This window comes from Scyliorhinus torazame, chromosome 18 (genome assembly GCF_047496885.1).
Source record: "Scyliorhinus torazame isolate Kashiwa2021f chromosome 18, sScyTor2.1, whole genome shotgun sequence".
Classification (NCBI taxonomy): Eukaryota; Metazoa; Chordata; class Chondrichthyes; order Carcharhiniformes; family Scyliorhinidae; genus Scyliorhinus; species Scyliorhinus torazame.
In genome coordinates this window covers 51,199,709-51,220,824 of record NC_092724.1, presented here as the reverse complement: position 1 = coordinate 51,220,824, position 21,116 = coordinate 51,199,709, and the positions used below count along the sequence as shown (strand labels likewise).

General features: G+C 47.4%; 1 protein-coding gene across 2 annotated transcripts in view; it reads left to right on the top strand.

Moving 5' to 3' along the window:
- Nucleotides 1–21,116, top strand: part of yju2 (YJU2 splicing factor homolog) — a 39,078-nt gene that overhangs the window by 13,484 nt on the left and 4,478 nt on the right. For both annotated transcript variants that reach the window (XM_072482749.1, XM_072482748.1), the window contains exons 2-6: nucleotides 3,218–3,318; nucleotides 6,797–6,941; nucleotides 9,411–9,545; nucleotides 12,187–12,368; nucleotides 13,307–13,433. In XM_072482749.1, the coding sequence (XP_072338850.1) occupies nucleotides 3,218–3,318; nucleotides 6,797–6,941; nucleotides 9,411–9,545; nucleotides 12,187–12,368; nucleotides 13,307–13,433 (690 nt within the window). The remainder of the gene's footprint in view (nucleotides 1–3,217; nucleotides 3,319–6,796; nucleotides 6,942–9,410; nucleotides 9,546–12,186; nucleotides 12,369–13,306; nucleotides 13,434–21,116) is intronic.

Here is a 21,116-nt window from a genome sequence, read left to right as displayed (position 1 = left end):
GAGGGAGGGAGGGTCACTGCGGCCCAGAGGGAGGGAGGGTCACTGCGGCCCAGAGGGAGGGAGGGAGGGTCACTGCGGCCCAGAGGGAGGGAGGGAGGGAGGGTCACTGCGGCCCAGAGGGAGGGAGGGAGGGAGGGTCACTGCGGCCCAGAGGGAGGGAGGGAGGGAGGGTCACAGTGGCCCAGAGGGAGGGAGGGGGTAGCCACTGCGGCCCAGATGGAGGGAGGGGGTAGCCACTGTGGCTCAGAGGGAGGGAGGGGGTAGCCACTGCGGCCCAGAGGGAGGGAGGGGGTAGCCACTGCGGCCCAGAGGGATGGTGGCCCAGAGGGATGGTCACTGCGGCCCAGAGGGAGGGGCGGTGGGTCACTGCGGCCCAGATGGAGCGAGGGAGGGTCTTTGCGGCCCAGAGGGAGGGAGGGTCTCTGCGGCCCAGAAGGAGGGAGGGTCTCTGCGGCCCAGAGGGAGGGAGGGTCTCTGCGGCCCACAGGGAGGGAGGGTCACTGCGGCCCAGAGGGAGGGAGGGTCACTGCGGCCCAGAGGGAGGGAGGGTCACTGCGGCCCAGAGGGAGGGAGGGTCACTGCGGCCCAGAGGGAGGGAGGGTCACTGCGGCCCAGAGGGAGGGAGGGTCACTGCGGCCCAGAGGGAGGGAGGGTCACTGCGGCCCAGAGGGAGGGAGGGTCACTGCGGCCCAGAGGGAGGGAGGGTCACTGCGGCCCAGAGGGAGGGAGGGGGTAGCCACTGCGGCCCAGAGGGTTGGAGGCCCAGACGGATGGTCACTGCGGCCCAGAGGGAGGTGCGGAGGGTCACTGCGGCCCAGAGGGAGGGAGGGTCACTGCGGCCCAGAGGGAGGGAGGGAGGGTCACTGCGGCCAGAGGGAGGGAGGGAGGGTCACTGCGGCCCAGAGGGAGGGAGGGAGGGTGACTGCGGTCCAGAGGGAGGGAGGGAGGGTGACTGCGGCCCAGAGGGAGGGAGGGAGGGTCACTGCGGCCCAGAGGGAGGGAGGGAGGGTCACTGCGGCCCAGAGGGAGGGAGGGAGGGTCACTGCGGCCCAGAGGGAGGGAGGGAGGGTCACTGCGGCCCAGAGGGAGGGAGGGAGGGTCACTGCGGCCCAGAGGGAGGGAGGGAGGGTCACTGCGGCCCAGAGGGAGGGAGGGAGGGTCACTGCGGCCCAGAGGGAGGGAGGCAGGGTCACCGCGGCCCAGAGGGAGGGAAGGAGGGTCACCGCGGCCCAGAGGGAGGGAGGGAGGGTCACAGCGGCCCAGAGGGAGGGAGGGAGGGTCACCGCGGCCCAGAGGGGGGGAAGGAGGGTCACTGCGGCCCGGAGGGAGGGAGGGCGGGTCACTGCGGCCCAGAGGCAGGGCGGGTCACTGCGGCCCAGAGGGAGGGAGGGAGGGTCACTGCGACCCAGAGGGAGGGAGGGAGGGTCACTGCGGCCCAGAGGAAGGGAGGGAGGGTCACTGCGGCCCAAGAGGGAGGGAGGGTCACTGTGGCCCAGAGGGAGGGTCACTGCGGCCCAGAGGGAAGGTTTGAGGGAGGGTCACTGCGGCCCAGAGGGAGGGAGGGAGGGTCACTGCGGCTCAGTGGGTGCGAGGGAGTGTCACTGCGGCCCAGAAGTAGCGAGGGGGGGGGGGTGACTGCTGCCCAGCGGAAGGGGAGGCCACTGCAGCCCAGAGGGAGGGAGAGGGTGTCACTGGCCCAGAGGGAGGGGTGGTCACTGGCCTAGAGGGAGGGCTGGTCACTGTGGCCCAGAGGGAGGGGTAGTCACTGTGGCCCAGAGGGAGGGGTAGTCACTGTGGCCCAGAGGGAGGGGTGGTCACTGTGGCCCAGAGGGAGGGGTGGTCACTGTGGCCCAGAGGGAGGGGTGGTCACTGTGGCCCAGAGAGAGGGGTGGTCACTGTGGCCCAGAGAGAGGGGTGGTCACTGTGGCCCAGAGGGAGGGGTGGTCACTGTGGCCCAGAGGGTGGGGTGGTCACTGTGGCCCAGAGGGTGGGGTGGTCACTGTGGCCCAGAGGGAGGGGTGGTCACTGTGGCCCAGAGGGTGGGGTGGTCACTGTGGCCCAGAAGTAGCGAGGGGGTGGTCACTGCGGCCCAGAGGGAGGGAAGGGGTAGCCACTGCGGCCCAGAGGAGGGAGGTGGTAGCCACTGTGGCCCAGAGGGAGGGAGGGGGTAGCCACTGTGGCTCAGAGGGAGGGAGGGGGTAGCCACTGCGGCCCAGGGGGAGGGAGGGGTGTCACTGCCGCCCAGACGTAGCCAGGGGGGGTCACTGTGGCCCAGCAGTAGCGAGGGGGCGGTCACTGCGGCCCAGAGGGAAGGGGGTCACTGCGGCCCAGAGGGAGGGAGGGGTCACTGCGGCCCAAAGGGAGGGAGGGGGGTCACTGCGGCCCATATAGAGGGAGGGGGGTCACTGCGGCCCATAGGGTGGGAGGGGGGTCACTGCGGCCCAAAGGGAGGGGGTGGGTCACTGCGGCCCAGAGGGAGGGAAGGGGGTCACTGCGGCCCATATAGAGGGAGGGGGGGTCACTGCTGCCCAAAGGGAGGGAGGAGGTCACTGCAGCCTCAGTCCAGTTCCTAATATACCTAATCTAATGTACAAAACTGTTATTAATTTGGTGCTCATTCACTGAGTCAATCAACAGACTGAAGGATGGAAATGATAAAAGATAATACTGCTGGAATGGTGCCCTGAGGTTTGGATGGAGTGGAGGGAGCCAGTCTGCATCTGAACTAAATGTTGGAGCTGTCACTGTGTTCCATCATACATCACCTTGTTCTGCGTACCAAAACCTTTAGTAACTGTTTCATTCCCGGCAGCACAGTAGCATTGTGGATAGCACAATTGCTTCACAGCTCCAGGGTCCCAGGTTCGATTCTGGCTTGGGTCACTGTCTGTGCGGAGTCTGCACATCCTCCCCGCGTATGCGTGGGTTTCCTCCGGGTGCTCAGGTTTCCTCCCACAGTCCAAAGATGTGCAGGTTAGGTGGATTGGCCATGATAAATTGCCCTTAGTGTCCAAAATTGCCCTTAGTGTTGGGTGAGGTTACTGGGTTGGGTGAGGTTACTGGGTTATGGAGATAGGGTGGCGGTGTTGACCTTGGGTCGGGTGCTCTTTCCAAGAGCTGGTGCAGACTCGATGGGCCGAATGGCCTCCTTCAGCATTGTAAATTCTATGATCTATGAAATAGTCCCTATTTACTGTGTTTCTCTTCTTTCCGCCAGAAATACTACCCACCGGACTTTGATCCGTCAAAGATTCCCAAACTCAAACTTCCCAAAGATCGACAGTATGTGGTCCGATTAATGGCTCCTTTCAACATGAGGTAGGTGCCAGCAGCTCATCAATATTTCACCTGCTAACCAGTATAGAAATCATTTGGAATTCCCCAAAAAACGTAGTTCACAATGCGATTTGTGACAATTGAACAATGGAAACTGGATTTTATGATTAATATTCGGGGTGGGCTGCCTGATGTATATCTCCATTAGCTCACAGATACTGAGTCCCTCATTCTGTTCTAGTACCACGCAATTGTTACCATACTCGCTTTTAATTCTCGCTCTCTAAGGAGAGACTTTAGTCTGGTATCTGATCTCTCCCTTGTGTGGCCTACTATTTCTCAACTCTTTGACCCAGTTCTTTTTTGTCTTGTTGTTCATGCAGCAACGTAACAGTCACTGGGCTTCAAAGTAGTGCAATACTTTGAGAGGTGTCACAGCGATGCAACAAAGTGATATGCCAATGCTTTTATCTTCCGTTATTTCAAAGCTATGGAAATCTTCATGCCCCTTAGTCTTTCTTTTGCTTTTTGCATGCCTGAGCTTGCTGTTCCTAACCATTACCTGGTGACTGGGTGCTTTTCAGCTGAGTTTATGATGGAGCAATATGTGGCTTTAAGTACCTTCCCGTGGGAAGCAATTGTCAGCAGTCATCTGGACTGCATCTGCATGTACACATGTCCTTAAATCAATAAAAAAACCTAACTACAGGAGTGTGATATTATACCATATCAATTGACAGCAACATTTGCATCTACTTTAACCAGAAGATAATAATTCTGACACTGTACACCCAACTAGCTTTTGAAAATAAAACTTACTAATTGATATTTGAACCATTGATAAGAATAATGGTGCTTTCATAGAATCCCTACAGTCAGAAGGAAGCTATTTGGCACATCAGGTCCAAAAGATATAGAGGCAGAATTAGGCCATTCGACCTATCAAGTCTGCTCCGCCATTCAATCATGGATGATATGTTTCTCATCTTCATTCTCCTGCCTTCTCCCCATAACCGCTGATCCCCCTATTAATCAAGAACCCATCTATGGGCAGCACGGTGGCACAGCAGATAGCACTGCTGCCTCACAGAGCTGAAGTCCCAGGTTCGATCCCAGCTCTGGGTCACTGTCCGTGTGGAGATTGCACATGCTCCGCGTGTTTGTGTGGGTTTCGCCCCCCACAACCTAAAAGATGTGCAGGGTAGGTGGATTGGGCCTTAATTGGGAAAAAATGAATTGGATACTCTAAATAATCAACAAAAAAAATAATCAACAAAACAAAACCTATCTATTTCAGTCTTAAAGAAACTCTGCACCGACCCTCCGAAAGAGCACTCTACCAAGACCCACTCCGTTGCCCTATCCCTGTAACCCCACGCACATTGATCATGGCCAATCTGCCTAACCTACACATCTTTGGACTGTGGGAGAAAACCGGAGCATCCGGAGGAAACCCATGCAGACACTGGGAGCATGTGCACGTTCCACACAGACAGTCACTCAAGGCCAGAGTCACTGTGTAACCACTGTGCCGCTTCCTTCGGCAGCCCTAGCATATCACAATGCTGAGCTGATTGGCCAACCAACCTGGGTTTGATGAGGAGCCTTTTCTTGACAACATATAGAAAGATAGACGGATTGTCCCCTTCTAGTGTCAAATATAGGCCCTTTATATACTCCATCCTTCATAAAGACAAAATAGGATCTGTCAGGAAGAAGCTATTTTAAAAGTATCACAATACTAGAGAGAGTTACACATTACAATTATAACTACATAATCTAAGGTTATGATTTGAATCAGAATGGATTCATGGGTCCATCACTATGTTAACTTGAGGCTCTTTCTACCCATACGGGTAAATGGAAGATTCTTGAATTATTCACGGATAAGCAGGGAGCTCTCCCAGTATCCTGGCCAACATTTTTCCCACAGCCAACACCGAAAATCAGATTTACATTGTCATTCATCTCATCTACTGGTTGCATCTTTCTGATGAAGGATAATTGACAGGTTAGGGCGGCACGGTGGCACAGTGGTTCACAGCTGCTGGGTCCCGGGTTAAATTCCGGCCTCAGATTACTGTCTGTGTGGAGTTTGCACTTTCTCCTCATGTCTGCGTGGGTTTCCTCCCACAGTCCAAAGATGTGCAGGTTAGATGGAATGGCTATGCTAAATTGCCCCTTAGTGTCCAAAAGGTTAGGTGGGGTTACTGGGTTATGGGGATGGGGTGGAGGTGTGGGCTTAACTGGGGTGCTCTTTCCAAAGGCCGGTGCCAACTCGATGGGCCAAAGGGCCTCCTTCTGCACTGTGAATTCTATGATTCGCTTGCATAACAGCTGGCACTTCACTCCACCAATTAAACACTCTATAACTGCCGCAATTAATGGCTTTCACATTATTTAATTGGAGTTTGCAAAGTAACTTGTAATTGCGCCTGTTTTCCACTCTCTCTCGGATGCTTGACCTTTCTAGAATAGGAATCACACCATGAAACATTCGCTGCAGATTGGATAAAAAGATTTCCAACAGTTGCTTTTACCAGCCATTGAAGGATTATTATCTGATACTCTGACCAACCCACATTATTGAAATGCCCGGTAAAGCCCCAGAGGTCTCCCAAGTGGAATGTCAGACACTGTAACCGCTCGACAAGGCCGCTTGGTGAATGATGATTGGCTCTATTCTTTGGACTCTGAAGTGTTAAGGCTATTTCTACTGTTTGTTTGATTCATTAAATGCAACAGAATTACTTTTCACAGCAAGAGGGAATTTAACTGTTTGTGTTTTTAAAAAATGAAGACTCTGGGGCGACTTGATGGAGGTTTGTAAAATAATGAGGTGATGCGATTGTGTACATGTGGACCACTTATTTCAACTGCAGTTTGTTAGGGAAAACTGGAGTCAAGTTTACACGTTATGGAAGGGCAGAACTATGTTTGATAAGTTATTTTCCAAGTGAAAAATGGAGCTGTGGAACGGTGACCAACTTGTGTGGTGAGTGCTGATTCATTGTATTCTTTTTAAGATAAAGCTGGACCTTTTTGTAGTTGGGGACAAGATCGTCTTGTGCAAGATTAGGTATCCTGTAACATAAATTGGGACCAACATGGTCTCAGGAATAATTTTGATCGCTGAAATAGAGAGCAATCTTCAGCTTTTATTTCCTGAACTGACCTGTTTTGGTCTGCCTTTTTGCTTTCTGGTCAGCAGGCACATGGGAACACTAAACCTGCAAGTTCCTCAAGCCCCACACCATCCGGAGCCCTGTTCTTAACAGCTTTGTGGGTGCACCTACACCACATGGACTGCAGCAGTTCAAGAAAACAGCTCACCACCCCCTTCTCGGGGGCAATTAAGGATGGGTAATAAAGCTATCAACACACCCATCCCAGGAACAAATTTATTTTTTAAAACAGGAGATTACATTTTCCTGGTGGAGAGAGAGTGTCTGTATTGTGATACATAAACCAGTGGGTCTTTTCTTGCTTTTAATTTTCATATTTTTTTATGTTGTGCCAGGTGTAAAACATGTGGAGAGTATATATACAAAGGCAAGAAGTTCAACGCACGCAAGGAAACTGTACAGAATGAAGTCTACCTGGGGCTACCCATCTTCCGCTTCTACATTAAGTGCACCAGGTGTCTGGCTGAAATCACATTTAAAGTAAATATGCCTACATTCCGCAATCCATTTGTATAGAGTTCCCACCCCTGGGTTATATCTATATCGATTACTGTCGTCAGGAATGTAACTTTCTCCAGAATTACAGTGAATGTTACGGCATATTATCAGCGCCATCCCCTCCCCTGATGTCACTGATTCTAGCTGGGGTGTGATCCCAGAGGCATATTATACAATGCCTCACTTCAGTGGCACTGCTTCTCGTAGGCCGAGGTAACGGTATTCTCAGCGTAGTTAACTATTGATGTCTTCCGCAGCCAAGCCTAATCCTGGAGCAGGAAAACCTGGTTGATTTTTTTTCCATCACAGAGTAATGAGGCCAGTTGCAGCAACCAACCTGCTCCCTATCTAAACCGTAATGAGATTTAACAGAGGATCAGCTTGCTACCACACTGGATGGTGCCTTTACCCAGAGTGACAGGAAAAGGGTGGTTGGTTGTGGGAAGTGATAAATATTGCACTTGTGCACTAGGCTTTCAATGCTGAGCTGCGGATTAAGGCACGTTGCTGAAGAAGATTATAAGGAGCTTTACCCAGCATTTAGCCACCCAACCTGAACTGGGAGTGATTCATGATTGCAGAGGGAGCCTCATTCAGTGTCAGGCTTATACTTTACTTGAACTGGCTGCTTGATGAGGACACCATGAATCAACAAAAAATGTTGTTGGCTCTTTTATTTTCCAAAACAATACTTTATTCATAAACATTTGTGCAAGTGCATTTTAAAACATTTCAAATTGAATATTACAGAAAATGCAGTAAAATGCAACTATTCTTGAATCATGTTCAACTCGGAGCTGCCTCAATAAAATTGCACTACTTGATATTTACAATATGCATTCAGTGTCAGCTATACACCCGAGTAGTTCTACACAATTTCTAGCTAGCCCTCCGTGTACTGTAGCTGGATGCATTTTAGGCAGCAACCTTTATTCACTGCGCCTCTGTGTTGGCTGCCCCATTCCTTTAGTGTGTCCCTCAGCATGTAGTCCTGGACCTTGGAATGTGAGAGGTTACAACATTTGGTCAAGGACACTCTCTTCCCTGGAGGACTAGCAGGTTTCAAGTAGACCAAAGAGCATCTTTCACAGAACTGATGGCCTCTTGGCCACAGTTGATGTTTAACTCCGTGTGCGTCCCTGAGATCAGCCTGTAGAACATGGAGTCCTGTGCCACGGAGATGCTCGAGATGAACCTTGACAAGCGTCATTGCATCTATTTCCAGATCTTCTTTGCAAAGGCATGTTCCAAAAGGAGGTGAACAATGGTCTCTGTCCCATCGCAGCCAACTCAAGGGCAACATATGGAGGGGCTGAGACTGGGGAGGTATAAGAAGGATCTAAGGGTCTTTCTCTCACCCGCCAAGTTCCGCTTGCTCATATGGTTTGAACCTGAAAGCAAATCGTTTCCTAAGCAACCAGTAATGATCAGTTATTACAGCTTGGGGATCCTCCTGAATTCCAGCTTGTAAGATGTGTTTAGCTGCCGGTTAACTAGTCAATTGCAGATAATTGACTTCACGTAACATTGTGTCCAAAAGCTGCCTTGTTTTTTGCTGTCTTCAAATGTACAAGATCCACTGTGACTTTGGAAAGTTTTGGTTGTGCTGGTGAGTTTTCTTTTCAACCCCGTGTTTGGTGCAAAACCATCAAAACACCTAGTGTCACGGGAGAGAGATGCTCCAGATTTGACCTGAGCGCTTTCAGGATGCTCGTCGGGGCCAGAGGGGAAAATCCCAGAAGGATTAGAACCATGCAGCTGTCGTAAAAATCAAATTGGCGGGCAGCACGGTGGCACAGTGGCTAGCATTGCTGCCTCATGGCACTGAGGTCCCAGGTTCGATCCCGGCTCTGGGTCACTGTCCGCCTGGAGTTTGCACATTCTCCCGTGTCTGCGTGGATTTCACCCCAACAACCCAAAAGATGTGCATGGTAGGTGGATTGGCCACGCTAAATTGCCCCTTAATTGGAAACAGTGAATTGGGTACTCTAAATTTATTTCAAAAAACTAAAAGTCGAATTGGCTCCTTTTGGGAAAGACGTCATTATTCGCTGTGGCGCCAGTGCGACCCCTGTCCCACTTCAACATAGTTGACACTTGATCTGGCCCATGTGTACCTAGCAATAAATGGTCAATTAATGCAAGCCTTAGCTAACAATGCCCATTAGTTTTTACTCCCCATTCTACTGGTGTAAGCCTTGATGGCAAATGTCATTATTGAATCACTGAAGGCATTAAAGCTGTGGTGCACTAGACTATTTTTAAGAACATTGACTAAAATCCACTATGTTTGCAGAGCCCAGGATCCCAGCCTATAAACTCTTTAATACTTACAGGAAAGATGTTTTTAAAAAAGCTGGCTGCAGGATTCTCTTCCTATTTGGACCAGGGAAATGAATTTGGCTTGACATGTGCCATTTAATTAATTGCTGCTGTGTGTTAACCTTGTAGACTGACCCTGAGAATACAGACTATGTGATGGAGCACGGAGCGACACGGAACTTTCAAGCGGAGAAGCTGCTGGAGGAGCAAGAGAAACAAATTCAGAAAGAGCGAGAGGATGAAGAGCTGAACAACCCGATGAAGGTATTACTAACTATTTACAGCACCGAAATGGCCCAACAAACCCATGTCAGTGTTAACGCTCTAGACAGGTCGTCTCCCACCCTTCGTGTAACCTCATCAACATATCCTTCTATTCCTGTCTCCCACCCCTGCTGATCCAGGTAGATTACCGTAGGTCAGTGTGCAAAAAGGCGACATGGTGGCAAAGTAGTTAGCACTGCTGCCTCACGGCGCAGAGAACCCGGGTTCAATCCCGGCCCCAGGCCACTGTCTATGTGGAGTTTGCACATTCTCCCTGTATCTGTGTGAGTCTCACCCCCACAACCCAAATGATGTGCAGGGTAGCTGGATTGGCCACACTAAATTGCCTCTCAATTGGAAAAAAAATTGGGTGCTCTAAATTTATTTTTAAAAAAGAATAAATAAATATGGTCAGTGTACAGAGGGTGGGGTGAGAGCCAAATTAACATTTTGCTGTTAAAGCTCCTGTTTGAAGATCTGAAATAGGAATTAAGTTGCAAGTGCTTGGGACATACCTTTCAAGCAGCTTTTGAAACAATCCAGGCACATTCTGAAGATTTTATTGTTCAGAGTTAAGGGCAGGAGTTGAGATGTGAAAAAGGTTAGGTCAGAGGGTGAGAAGGTGGAACGTGATAATTAAAAATATTTGCTATGTGAAGACAACCCGGTCTTTTTCTGTTCAGAAGATAACAATGAGATGACCTGTGCCCAATGTGTTTAAGAAACAGAGTGGGCCGTCCAACCTTTGAACCTGTTCAGCTAGAATATGGAATTGTGTGCAAGATTATGAGGGGCATGGACAGGGTGGATAGGGAGCAGCTGTTCCCCTTAGTTGAAGAGTCAGTCACAAGGGAACACTAAGTTCAAGGGGAGGGGCAGGTGGTTTATGGGGACTGAGGACAAACATTTTTAACCAGAGGGTATTGTGGTAGTCTGTGTAGAGTTATTATGGTACCTGGTAATGCTGGAACACCATTGGTAGATATTGTATGTTTCCTATTGGTTAAGCTGTATGCTAGCTCCGCCCTGCTAGGCGGGGTGTAAGAGCCTGTGCCGCCCCAGCAGCCTTCATTCTGTACCTGAGCTGCTGAGGGAAACATCTAGCTTATTAAAGCCTTCAGTTGGACTACTACCTCGCTTTAGTGGTCATTGATTGTGCATCAGGTATGCATTGCCTGGGAGTATGGTAGAGGCGGTTTGCCTTGCATCCTTTAAAAAGTACCTGGATGAGCACTTGGCACATCATTACATTCAAGGCCATGTGCCAAGTGCTAGCAAATGGGATTAGGTAGGCAGGTCAGGTGTTTTTCTTGTGTCGGTACAGAATTGGTGGGCTGAAGGGCCTCTTCGGCATTGTATCTTTTGTGATGGCTGATTACATCTTAACACAGTCTATCTGCCTTGACTCTGTAGCTCTTAATACCCTTGCCTAACAAAAATCTAACAATCTCAATTTAAATTACCCTAGCCTCAACATCATTTTGAGTGATGAGAGTTCCAGGTATTCCGTTACATTTTGTGTGAAAAATCTCTTTCAGATGGCATTCCTGAAATGCTGAACTGTAAGTTTAAGCGTATGTCTCTTTGATCTGGACTTCTGCATTACATCAATGATGACACTTCAAAAGAATTTCATTGGCTGTAAAAAGCTTTGGGACATCCTAAAGTCAAGAAAGACTATATAAATGCACGTATTTCTTTCCCCCGAGAAAATAGCTCTTTTCTCTCTGCCCTGTCAAATCCTTCAATCATCTTAAAAACCTCAATTAGATCAGTTCTTCTTCATTTTCTATACCCCGGGTAAGCAAAAGCCTAATCGCTGAGCATCCAGGACAGAAATCAATAGAATTCTGGAAACTAATGTTCCTGCCTGCACCAGGATAGCTATTTCATTCCCAGTATCGTTCTGGGCTGCAGTTCCCAGTACTGAATGCAGAACAAGCTTTATATTACAGGTTTGTTACAGTGCAGAAGGAGGCCATTCAGCCCATTGTGTCTGCACTGGTTCTCCAAATGCGCTTAGTGCCATTCTCCTGCCTTTTCCTCCTACCCTTGTACATTGTTTCTATTCAAATAATTATCCAATAAAAATGCACCTAATATAACTTCCACCTCTTCGTATTCCAGCTCCATTAATTAGATTGTAATTTTTGTACCTCGTCTTTTTCAATATTTGCGGTCTTCCCATTTTTTCCTATGATTACCAATCTGTAACCAATGCTAAAACGCACAGGCATTCTTCACCACCAGTCCTAAATGGTGCTGACCGTTTCTGAAGATCCATGGGCATCTTCCAGTAGCTCATCCAAGGTCCTTCCTTCATAGCTGAGCCTAGAGAGCAACTGCTGGGAGACTGCTCTGTCGATAGTGAACAATGGATGAAAACCATTCTTGACTTACTCACTATCGAGTTCATACTATTTAGCAAAGGTCATTGGATAGTATACAGGAACGAGGAACCTGGATTGACTGACTTTTCCTCTTATTAAATGGTGACGTGAATCGTAGCAGCTGCCTGTACATGGAGAGATCAACAGAGATTAGGGAGAGTAGATAACTCCATCCTAGTCTGTGCAATATAGTAGCTGCAGGCTTTTGAGTGATCCCAGCACTCAGTGTACTGTGTTTATCCTTTTTAAAGATTCTGGAGAACCGGACTAAAGACTCCAAGATGGAAATGGAGGTCTTGGAAAATCTGCAGGAGCTGAAGGAGTTGAACCAGCGACAGGCAAACGTGGACTTCGAGGGCATGTTACTGGAGTATCAGAAATATGAAGAGGATCGGAAACGAAAACAAGAGGAGGATGATGAAAGAGAGATGAAGTAAGTCAAACTTTCAAAATGCCGAATAGTTTCAGCCCTAGTAATAATGACCTTCAGCATTAAGAAGCCAAAACGAAGGATGGATCCAGAAGAAAGCTGAGTTGCTGATCACAGCCGGAGTGGTGCTGGGAGCATCACAGATAGGGTCAGATAGAGGATCTAGGGAAATAAATGAAGATTCCCTTTCCATTCGCAAACCAGATTTTTGTTTTGCAAATGTGTGATAAGACAGGGTTCCACTGTGATGTATTTCAGAGTGGAATAACTTGCTGACACTCATTCTCTATATGCACACAAAGGCAATTTTCTACAAAGTACTGGGATGGAGTGATGCCCTGCATGAGTTGGGGAGTAATGGATTACAGCCATTATTAACTTCCGCCTCCAAGGAAATATTTTGATCACCTTTTTCTCACCTTACTTCAAAATAAACCACAACCTTCTTGTTGAGATTAGTTTTTTTTAAATCTTGCGGTTTGATTTGGTGACATCAACACAACTCAATTAGCACCAGATGCTGGTGTATATGTATTTCATGTTCCTCGGTTCCAATGTATTGTGATCAATTTGATCCAGTAGAACTGAGATGCTGCGTGTGTCACTGCTTTCACTCCAGTACAACGGCAATCCATTCACCAGCACTTGTGAAGCTGAAAATTAAGAAACAATGGGACTGTTTTTAGAACAAGCTTGAGAGCTCTCACCTTGGGACCTTTGTGAACAAATGACACCATGTCCATTGCTACATTGTGGTTTTCGGAAGTTTGGAATCCAGTCAATTTTGTTTCCTCCACACTCTCTCCTTCCCTCTTGACCCTCCTCTTCCTCCCCTGATGCTCCTCACCCTTCCCCAACCAAGCATACCTATCAGTGGAGAGTTTACTTGCCAGGAATAGGTTCCCTCTGTAGATTTATCTCACTTGTTTCTATCCTGAAAGGTCCATGCTGGAAAGTGCTCACACAAAGAGAATTCTAGAAGACTCGGACTCTGATGAGGAACCCCTGAAACCACCTTGCAAACTGAAACCCAAAGTGCCTCCGAAGCCCACGGATATACTCAATGAGGTAGGATACTCATTCCATTTCAAATGTTTGAAAAGTCAGAAATAAATTTCACACATTGTCACATTTCTGGAAGACCATTCAGTCCAGATAATAATCCTTATAATAGTGTCACAAGTAGGCTTACATTAACACTGCAATGAAGTTACTGTGAAAATCCTCTAGTCGCCACTCTGGTGCCTGTTCGGTTACACTGAGAAAGAATTCAGAATATCTAATTCACCTAACAAGCGCATATTTCAGGACTAATGGGAGGAAACCGGAGCACCCGGAGAAAACCCTCACAGACACGGGGAGAACGTGCCGACTCCGCACAGACAATGGGCCAAGCCGGGAGTCGAACCCGGGACCCTGGTTCTGTGAAGGAACAGTGCTAACCACTGTGGTACCGTGCCGCCCATTGGCTCAGGGTTTCCAGGAAAAATCTCCAGTTTTCCTCATTTTTCTCCCAATATTCCACCCAGAAGTCTTTTCATTTATTGTCCACTCTAGTGAAGAACATTTGGGCATCCACTCTAAATTCCCCAGTTTCCGCCTGTATATTATTGTCACTGCTTGGTATGAATCGTTTAACATTACGAAGTTACCTGTGAGTCTTCTCTAGAGATCTTCTCTCAGTCACCAACTTTTAGTCATTCTTCCAATCTTTCCATATATGGCGCGATCCTCTGAGACTAGCTTTGTGGCCTTGCACATGCTTCCAGAGATTTATTTCTACAAATCATACAGGTTTCAAGTTTTTAAAAATCCATCTTTTTCTGATTAATTTAGTCCCATGTGACAGTCGCAGCTCTCTGAATGCAGAGAATGATTAGATAATGCTGACTTTTCAGTTTCTAGCTGAGCCAGATCAAGCAGAACGATCCCAGGTACCTTCCCTGGTCGTGCTGACCTCCGCCATGGCACAAGTAGAGTGGCTATTGTTGATTTCCAAATTTCTTTCTCTGTCAGTCTGGCCTCAATAAAAGTTGAGATGGATTCGCACGAAAAAGAAGTTATTTATTTAGCTTGCAAGCTTGATTCATTTCATAGAAACATAAGAGACATCCAGTTTCCTATATCCCAGAAAGCGAATGAACAAAGAAACAAAGGGATCTTTGCAAATCAATTCAAATGGTATCAAGTTTCACATACTCGACGCCCATAGGTCAGCCTATATCCCTCCTGACCTGTTTGATCTATTCTGATTGGCTCACTTCCAATCCCTTTCTCTGGCCCCTATCAATGCAGCATCACTCTCATAGACACACCTCTCCCTGCTTTTTCCATGCGGTCTCAAATTCCTTTGTCCCTAACTGCCAGAATCAAAGTGGCTTATTTCTACATTACATTAACTAGTATCTCTAAAGTAACTATTTTATATCACATTCGTCATTCCCTCCTTTTATCATTCCATGATAACCGAACTATCCAATCCATAGCTACGGTTCCTCATCTAAAAGATCCGTCGCTGCATTTCCAATTCCTGTCTTAGCCCCCCTTCATCTGCCTCACCCTCATGGATTTTAACAGTTAAATTTTTTTTCGGTGATTGGGGCGGTGATCTGATCCAGTGCACCCCGCATTCTACCCATCACACATTTAAGGATGGCCAGGCCCACAAAGATGCAGCCGATAGCTACCACTAGATACATGGCCATATTTATCAACCAGGCCTTCCATCCTCCAAATCCCCAGTTACCCCAAGAGCCAGGATCCTGCATTCCATCCAAGTGATCCCGTATGCGATCCATAAATTTAGTGATGTTAGCGGTCAAGTCCTGAACTCCCATGATACACTTGCCCTGTACTATGGCGCATACCCCACCCTCACGGGCCAGAAGATAGTCAAGAGCATACCGGTTCTGCATTGCAAACAACCGTAGCTGAGACAACTCCTTGGTTATTGCCCCGAGGGCTCCCAAGGTTTCATTTCCCAAGATGGTAAGGCCGCAAATAAAATAATTCCGATCACTGACAGCCAAGGAACCCCCCACACCTCCCAGTTTATCCAACTTTGAAATGCCATTCGGGCCGCCCAGCAATGCGGAAAGCCCTAGTCCCAACAGTGATATGAGAGACATTCGCCCAGCCACAGAGGAGCTGGAGGCCGGCGTTCAATGGAATGCAAGTGGTGTTGTAACAAACGCATTGGCCAGACGCCTGGGTGATATGGCACCTCCTGTCCGTACAGGTGGGAAACAGACATGTTATATTTGTGTCCACCTCTACCAGCAAACAGCCATATCCTTCACTGCTGAAGCAATTCTCGTACGACCGGGAATCCCTATTGGGAGTGAAGTGGCTAGGTATGTGCGCCCTCCACCGTCACAGCCTATCGTACTGTGAATGGGAATTATCCCGAGGAAGGGGAAGGCAAATAGCCGGTGGTGCTGAACCCGGATCGTAAGGAAGAGTGACCTGATCGGGCAGTGGTTCGGAATGATGACAATGAACCACCGTTTGGGGAGTGCCCCAAAGCGGTGAAACAGAAAATAACCTAGACACCGCTGCGGGGTTTGGGTAGCAGACAACCCGTCCCTGGCCATACAAGCGGTGGTAAATCTGGTAGAAGAGATTCATACTACCCGGGTTTTCCTCAGTTTGGCCTTTAATTAACTTAAGTGTATCTCCCGGTAACCTACGTTCTAGCTGTACTTCCCTTCTCATACGCCCCGTCCTCTCTCTAGTCCCTTTCTCTTTCTCATAGCCTCTTCCTACACTCTTCTGACAGCCTGATTTTACCTTTATTGTACCACTCTTAACACATCCAAAATCAAATTACATGTATTCCAAAAACAAGGCAATGTCCATATAATGTTCCCTTCCCATCGCCGGGACCGGTGCAACTGCTTCATGACTCCTGCATTCTCATTAACTTTGATGACCTTCCATGAGCCGATACCATGTCCTCGTATATGGGGGCAGCGAAGAACATCACCTTTGCATAGGTGATGTATCCTTGTAGATTGGTTGGGGCTTCACAGATACATAATATTCCCCTTTTCCATGTCCATCGCCAATAACACGCCAAGCGAAGTGAGGCCAAATATCAAACAGACGATGCGCAGCCACTCCATCATGCTCCACACCTGTAAAATAGCACTGGAGAAGGGAGGCAGGTTAGCATCCGACCTTTTACAGTAGTGGAGATGGACTCAATTTACAGTGATGTAGGTGGACCCAAGCACTTCGCCCCTCCACTTTAACTGCTGTGGGGGTGGTAAGGAGATCTTGGAAGGGCCCGTCCCATCGCGGCTCCGACCCCTTCCTAGTCCAATTTTTGACCATGACATAACTACCGGGCTGGACTGAAAGTGAGCTAGGTACTGGGGGCAATGGCTGGTGAGCCGCGCGGACCTGGCCATGGAGTTCCTTGAGCACTTGCGTGAGGGCTAGAACATAGGCGGTCATTTCTTCAGTCATCTGATGAAACTGAGCCAGTCTGGGAACCTGCAGGCTCCAGGGAGTTCTAAGAGGCCTGCCATAAAGAATCTCGGCGGGAGAGAGCCGGGCCGGTCCCGCAGGTGTAACCCGCAGCTGGAAGAGGGCAACGGGGAGCAACTTAAGCCATGTCAGTCCCGTGTCTGCTCTTAATTTAGCCAATTTAGTTTTGAGGGTCTGATTGTGTCGCTCAACCAACCCGGCCGCCTGCGGTCTGTAAGCACAGTGTAACTGCTGGCGTATGCCCAACTGGGAGCAAAACTCCTTGTTAATTTGTCCAATAAAATGAGGCCCATTATCAGAACTTAACTGAGCTGGTATACCGTACCGGGGAATGATTTCCCTCATCAAGACTTTAACCACAGTAGCAGCTTTATTATCGATAGTCGGATACGCCTCGACCCATCTGCTGAACACATCCACAATGACCAAAACATATTTGTAACATTGACACCTTTCCAACTCAATGTAATCCATTTGGAGCGTCTCAAAGGGACCACTGGGCAACGGGGTTTGCCCCTTCCCACAAGGGATACCTTTTCCGGTGTTATATTGCTGACAAATCAAACACCGATTACTGATACTTTGGGCCAACCCTTGCATTTTAGGGTGCCACCAAGTGTCCAGCAACAAATCACTAGTCCCTCGAGCCCCACAATGAGTTGCAAAGTGTACACATTCAATGACCCATAAAGCCAGCACATCAGACATACAAGTCTGATGTGCAGGCGTGGTCCATAAAGAGGAAACAGAATCATATGTACAACCTAACCGTTTCCACATTTGTTTATCACTCTCAGGAGCGTCCTCCTGTAACCTTATGACGTCTTGAATGGTTGGCATTGACTTGTCAGAAGCAGACATATTTATAGTAGATCGTTTAGTCTGACTTAACATCTTAGGCACCATCACTTGCTGAATTTGCGCGGCTGTTCACGCTGCACGATCTACTCGTTCATTACCAACGTCAACTGGGGTTGTACCATTCGTGTGGGCAGCGCATTTAATAACGGAAATCTGCGCTGGCATAAGGAGGGCCTGCAGTACGTCATTAACTAAACCCCGGTGGGATATTTGACCACACATAATCATGTCAGGTTGTTCTGACGAAATGTCACTCAAATCGCCCCTTATTGTGGTAGTTTCCTGAATCAAGGCTAAACATTCTTGACCAGGCGCGTCCTCATGGACAGGGGGACCGCTAAGAAAACAGGCTGGATTGATAGTGGTACAGTATTTAAATGTCAGACGTGGATTGTTCAAAAGGTATATCTCATACCTATTCTGACGAGCTGCGGTAAGATGCTGCCCATTCGCCCCATATCCCTGGCATGGTACTAGTCATGGACCTGACGTGTAATATGAGGGCTTACCGAAGCTGACTGTGGCCATAAATGTGGTGATATTGTAACAAAATCGGCTGTACCTTCTTTTCCCGTGACTGTGGCTGTAACCTTGACTGGCCATTCGGTCTCAAGTAATGGCCGGTATTTGTCCTCCAACTCCCTGTTTCGTCCAGTTCTGTCATAGGCCAGGGTAACGTGATGCAGTGACTGTTCAACGTCTAACGTCCACCACTGGGGGGTGATAGAAATATAGCACTGTTGTCTCATCCTCTTCGCTGATCCACCCACCCAAAGTCACTATATTGGGGCTCCTGCTGGTAAACTACCATTTCTGCCGCTTGTTGGGGTCGCAGATCATCCTTTTTCATTACATACTCAGTCTTAACCTTTGTAACTGAGCCTCCTTCTTGGCCTACACCCTCCTTCCAGTAAAATCTGACTGCCCTTGCCATCTGGGAAGGGTCGTTCTCTGTCCAATTCATGTTATTACATTTCACAGCAGTAACCACAGAAGGTGGTAGGCAATGCATTAACATAGCACAGTATTGAGGGGAATTCTGACCATTTTGATACAGCAAATCGCCTGACTGCCCCCGGTAGATTTCATTAAAACGCTCCAGAAATTCCTCTGGCTCTTCAGTCTTCCTAGGTTTTAGGTCTAAGATAACAGAAAGATTTATGGGCCTTTGAAATGTGCTATTCAACGCATTCAAGATCTGTGTCCTTTTCTCTATTTGCTCTTTTTTTTTTAAACTTAAAAATGTTTGAAAATTCAAATTGAATTACTGCAACTTGCAAGCTTAGCTCTGATCTCAACTCAGAACTAAATTTACAATTTGCTTAACACAAACTTGTATAACATTTACAACTTAATTATTTCTTTATCTTAACAATTTTTCTTTTAACAAGTTTTTTTTTTCTTTTACATACACAAGTATTAGCAAAATCAACTATCATCTCCAGATTGACACTTTTTAAAATGGTGTCCATGATCTTCTTTAAGTTTCTATTAATCTCCAGATAAAATGAGATAAACCTTATTTCAAGTAAGTAAAACTTAAGATTCTGGCAATTTCAATCAATTGCTTTCGAAAATAATAACTTTTATCAAAGAGGTGGAGAAACCCACTGGTTTCCTTTAATTAATTCAAAACGTAACTTTGCTGGTGTTCACTGACTCAAAGGAAAGGTATCCAATTACACTACAGGCTGCTGCTGTTATCTCAAAGCCTGAGTGAGAAGCACTGTCTGTTTTCAACTTCGCCTTCTGCTGTTAACCCTTTGAGAGACTTCTGCTTCAACCAATATGCAGCATTCCTCACAATCTCAACTAGACCTCGGAACTGCGTTTTTCGCCAATACAGTCCAAGGAGACAATTTTAGCTTAATCAACTATATATTTAAAACACTCACACATAGAGTTGAACCATCTTCAGATTTAAAAACAGTTATACTGGACTGAACCTTCATTACTGAAGTCACATCAGCCCCTGAACCCATATAATAGACTGAACCTTCATTACTGAAGTCACATCAGCCTCTGAACCCATATAATAGACTGAACCTTCATTACTGAAGTCACATCAGCCTCTGAACCCTTATACTTGGAATTGAATCATCATTTGAGATGTCCCATCAACCCAAAACCCTAACCCAAGCCGAAACAACAATATGAAATCCCATCAATTAAATTGCTAATCCCCAGACTGACCTGTGATTTCGTCGAGGCGGTCTTTCTGTGCCAACCGCGAGTGACCAGACTAATCAGATGATAAGAAGAGGGGAACAATCAATGCGCGGTCATTTTCCAGTTCTACATTGAGGGCCCTTTGTTCCCCATCCTCCTGTTCATAATCAGTCTAATTCTGATTTTGCAGTTGGATCAGGACCGCCCTGAGAAATCCCGGGTTTCGGCACCAAATGTTGATTTCCAAATTTCTTTCTCTGTCAGTCTGGCCTCAATAAAAGTTGAGATGGATTCGCACGTAAAAAGAAGTTATTTATTTAGCTTGCAAGCTTGATTCATTTCATAGAAACATAAGAGACATCCAGTTTCCTATATCCCAGAAAGCGAATGAACAAAGAAACAAAGGGATCTCTGCAAATCAATTCAAATGGTATCAAGTTTCACATACTCGACGCCCATAGGTCAGCCTATATCCCTCCTGACCTGTTTGATCTATTCTGATTGGCTCACTTCCAATCCCTTTCTCTGGCCCCTATCAATGCAGCATCACTCTCATAGACACACCTCTCCCTGCTTTTTCCATGCGGTCTCAAATTCCTTTGTCCCTAACTGCCAGAATCAAAGTGGCTTATTTCTACATTACATTAACTAGTATCTCTAAAGTAACTATTTTATATCACATTCGTCACTATGATTGTCCTCAGGACCCGTTGGATAGAGAAAGAAGACAATCAGCCACGGTTCCTATCCCTAATGGCCATCCACGAATCCCAACCAGCACTATGCATACCTGGATAAAGGCAGGGTTAGATTTAACCATATTGGAATAGCTTGCCAAAACTCACCATCAAAACACCCACATGAAGGATTGTAACAAGAGCCAAGGTACCAGAGTACTCAAATAAAAACAGGAAATGCTCAGCCAATCTGGCCATATCTGAGGAGAGAGAAATAGAATTAATATTTCAGGGGAACGATCTTTCATCAAACCTTGGTCTTGGCCAATTATTTGTCCGTCAAACAATATCATTAAAACTGACTATTTGGTCAGTATCGCACTGCTGTTTGTGGGAATTTTCTGTGGGAAAGCTACATTCTGACAAATGGTAGTCGGCCTGAAATGTTAACTCTGTTTCTCCCTCCACAGCTTCTGCATTTCTTTCAGATTTCTAGCATCCTCAGTATTATCATTTTGTAGCAGAAAGCTGTCAATGCCTGTGTGACCATGAG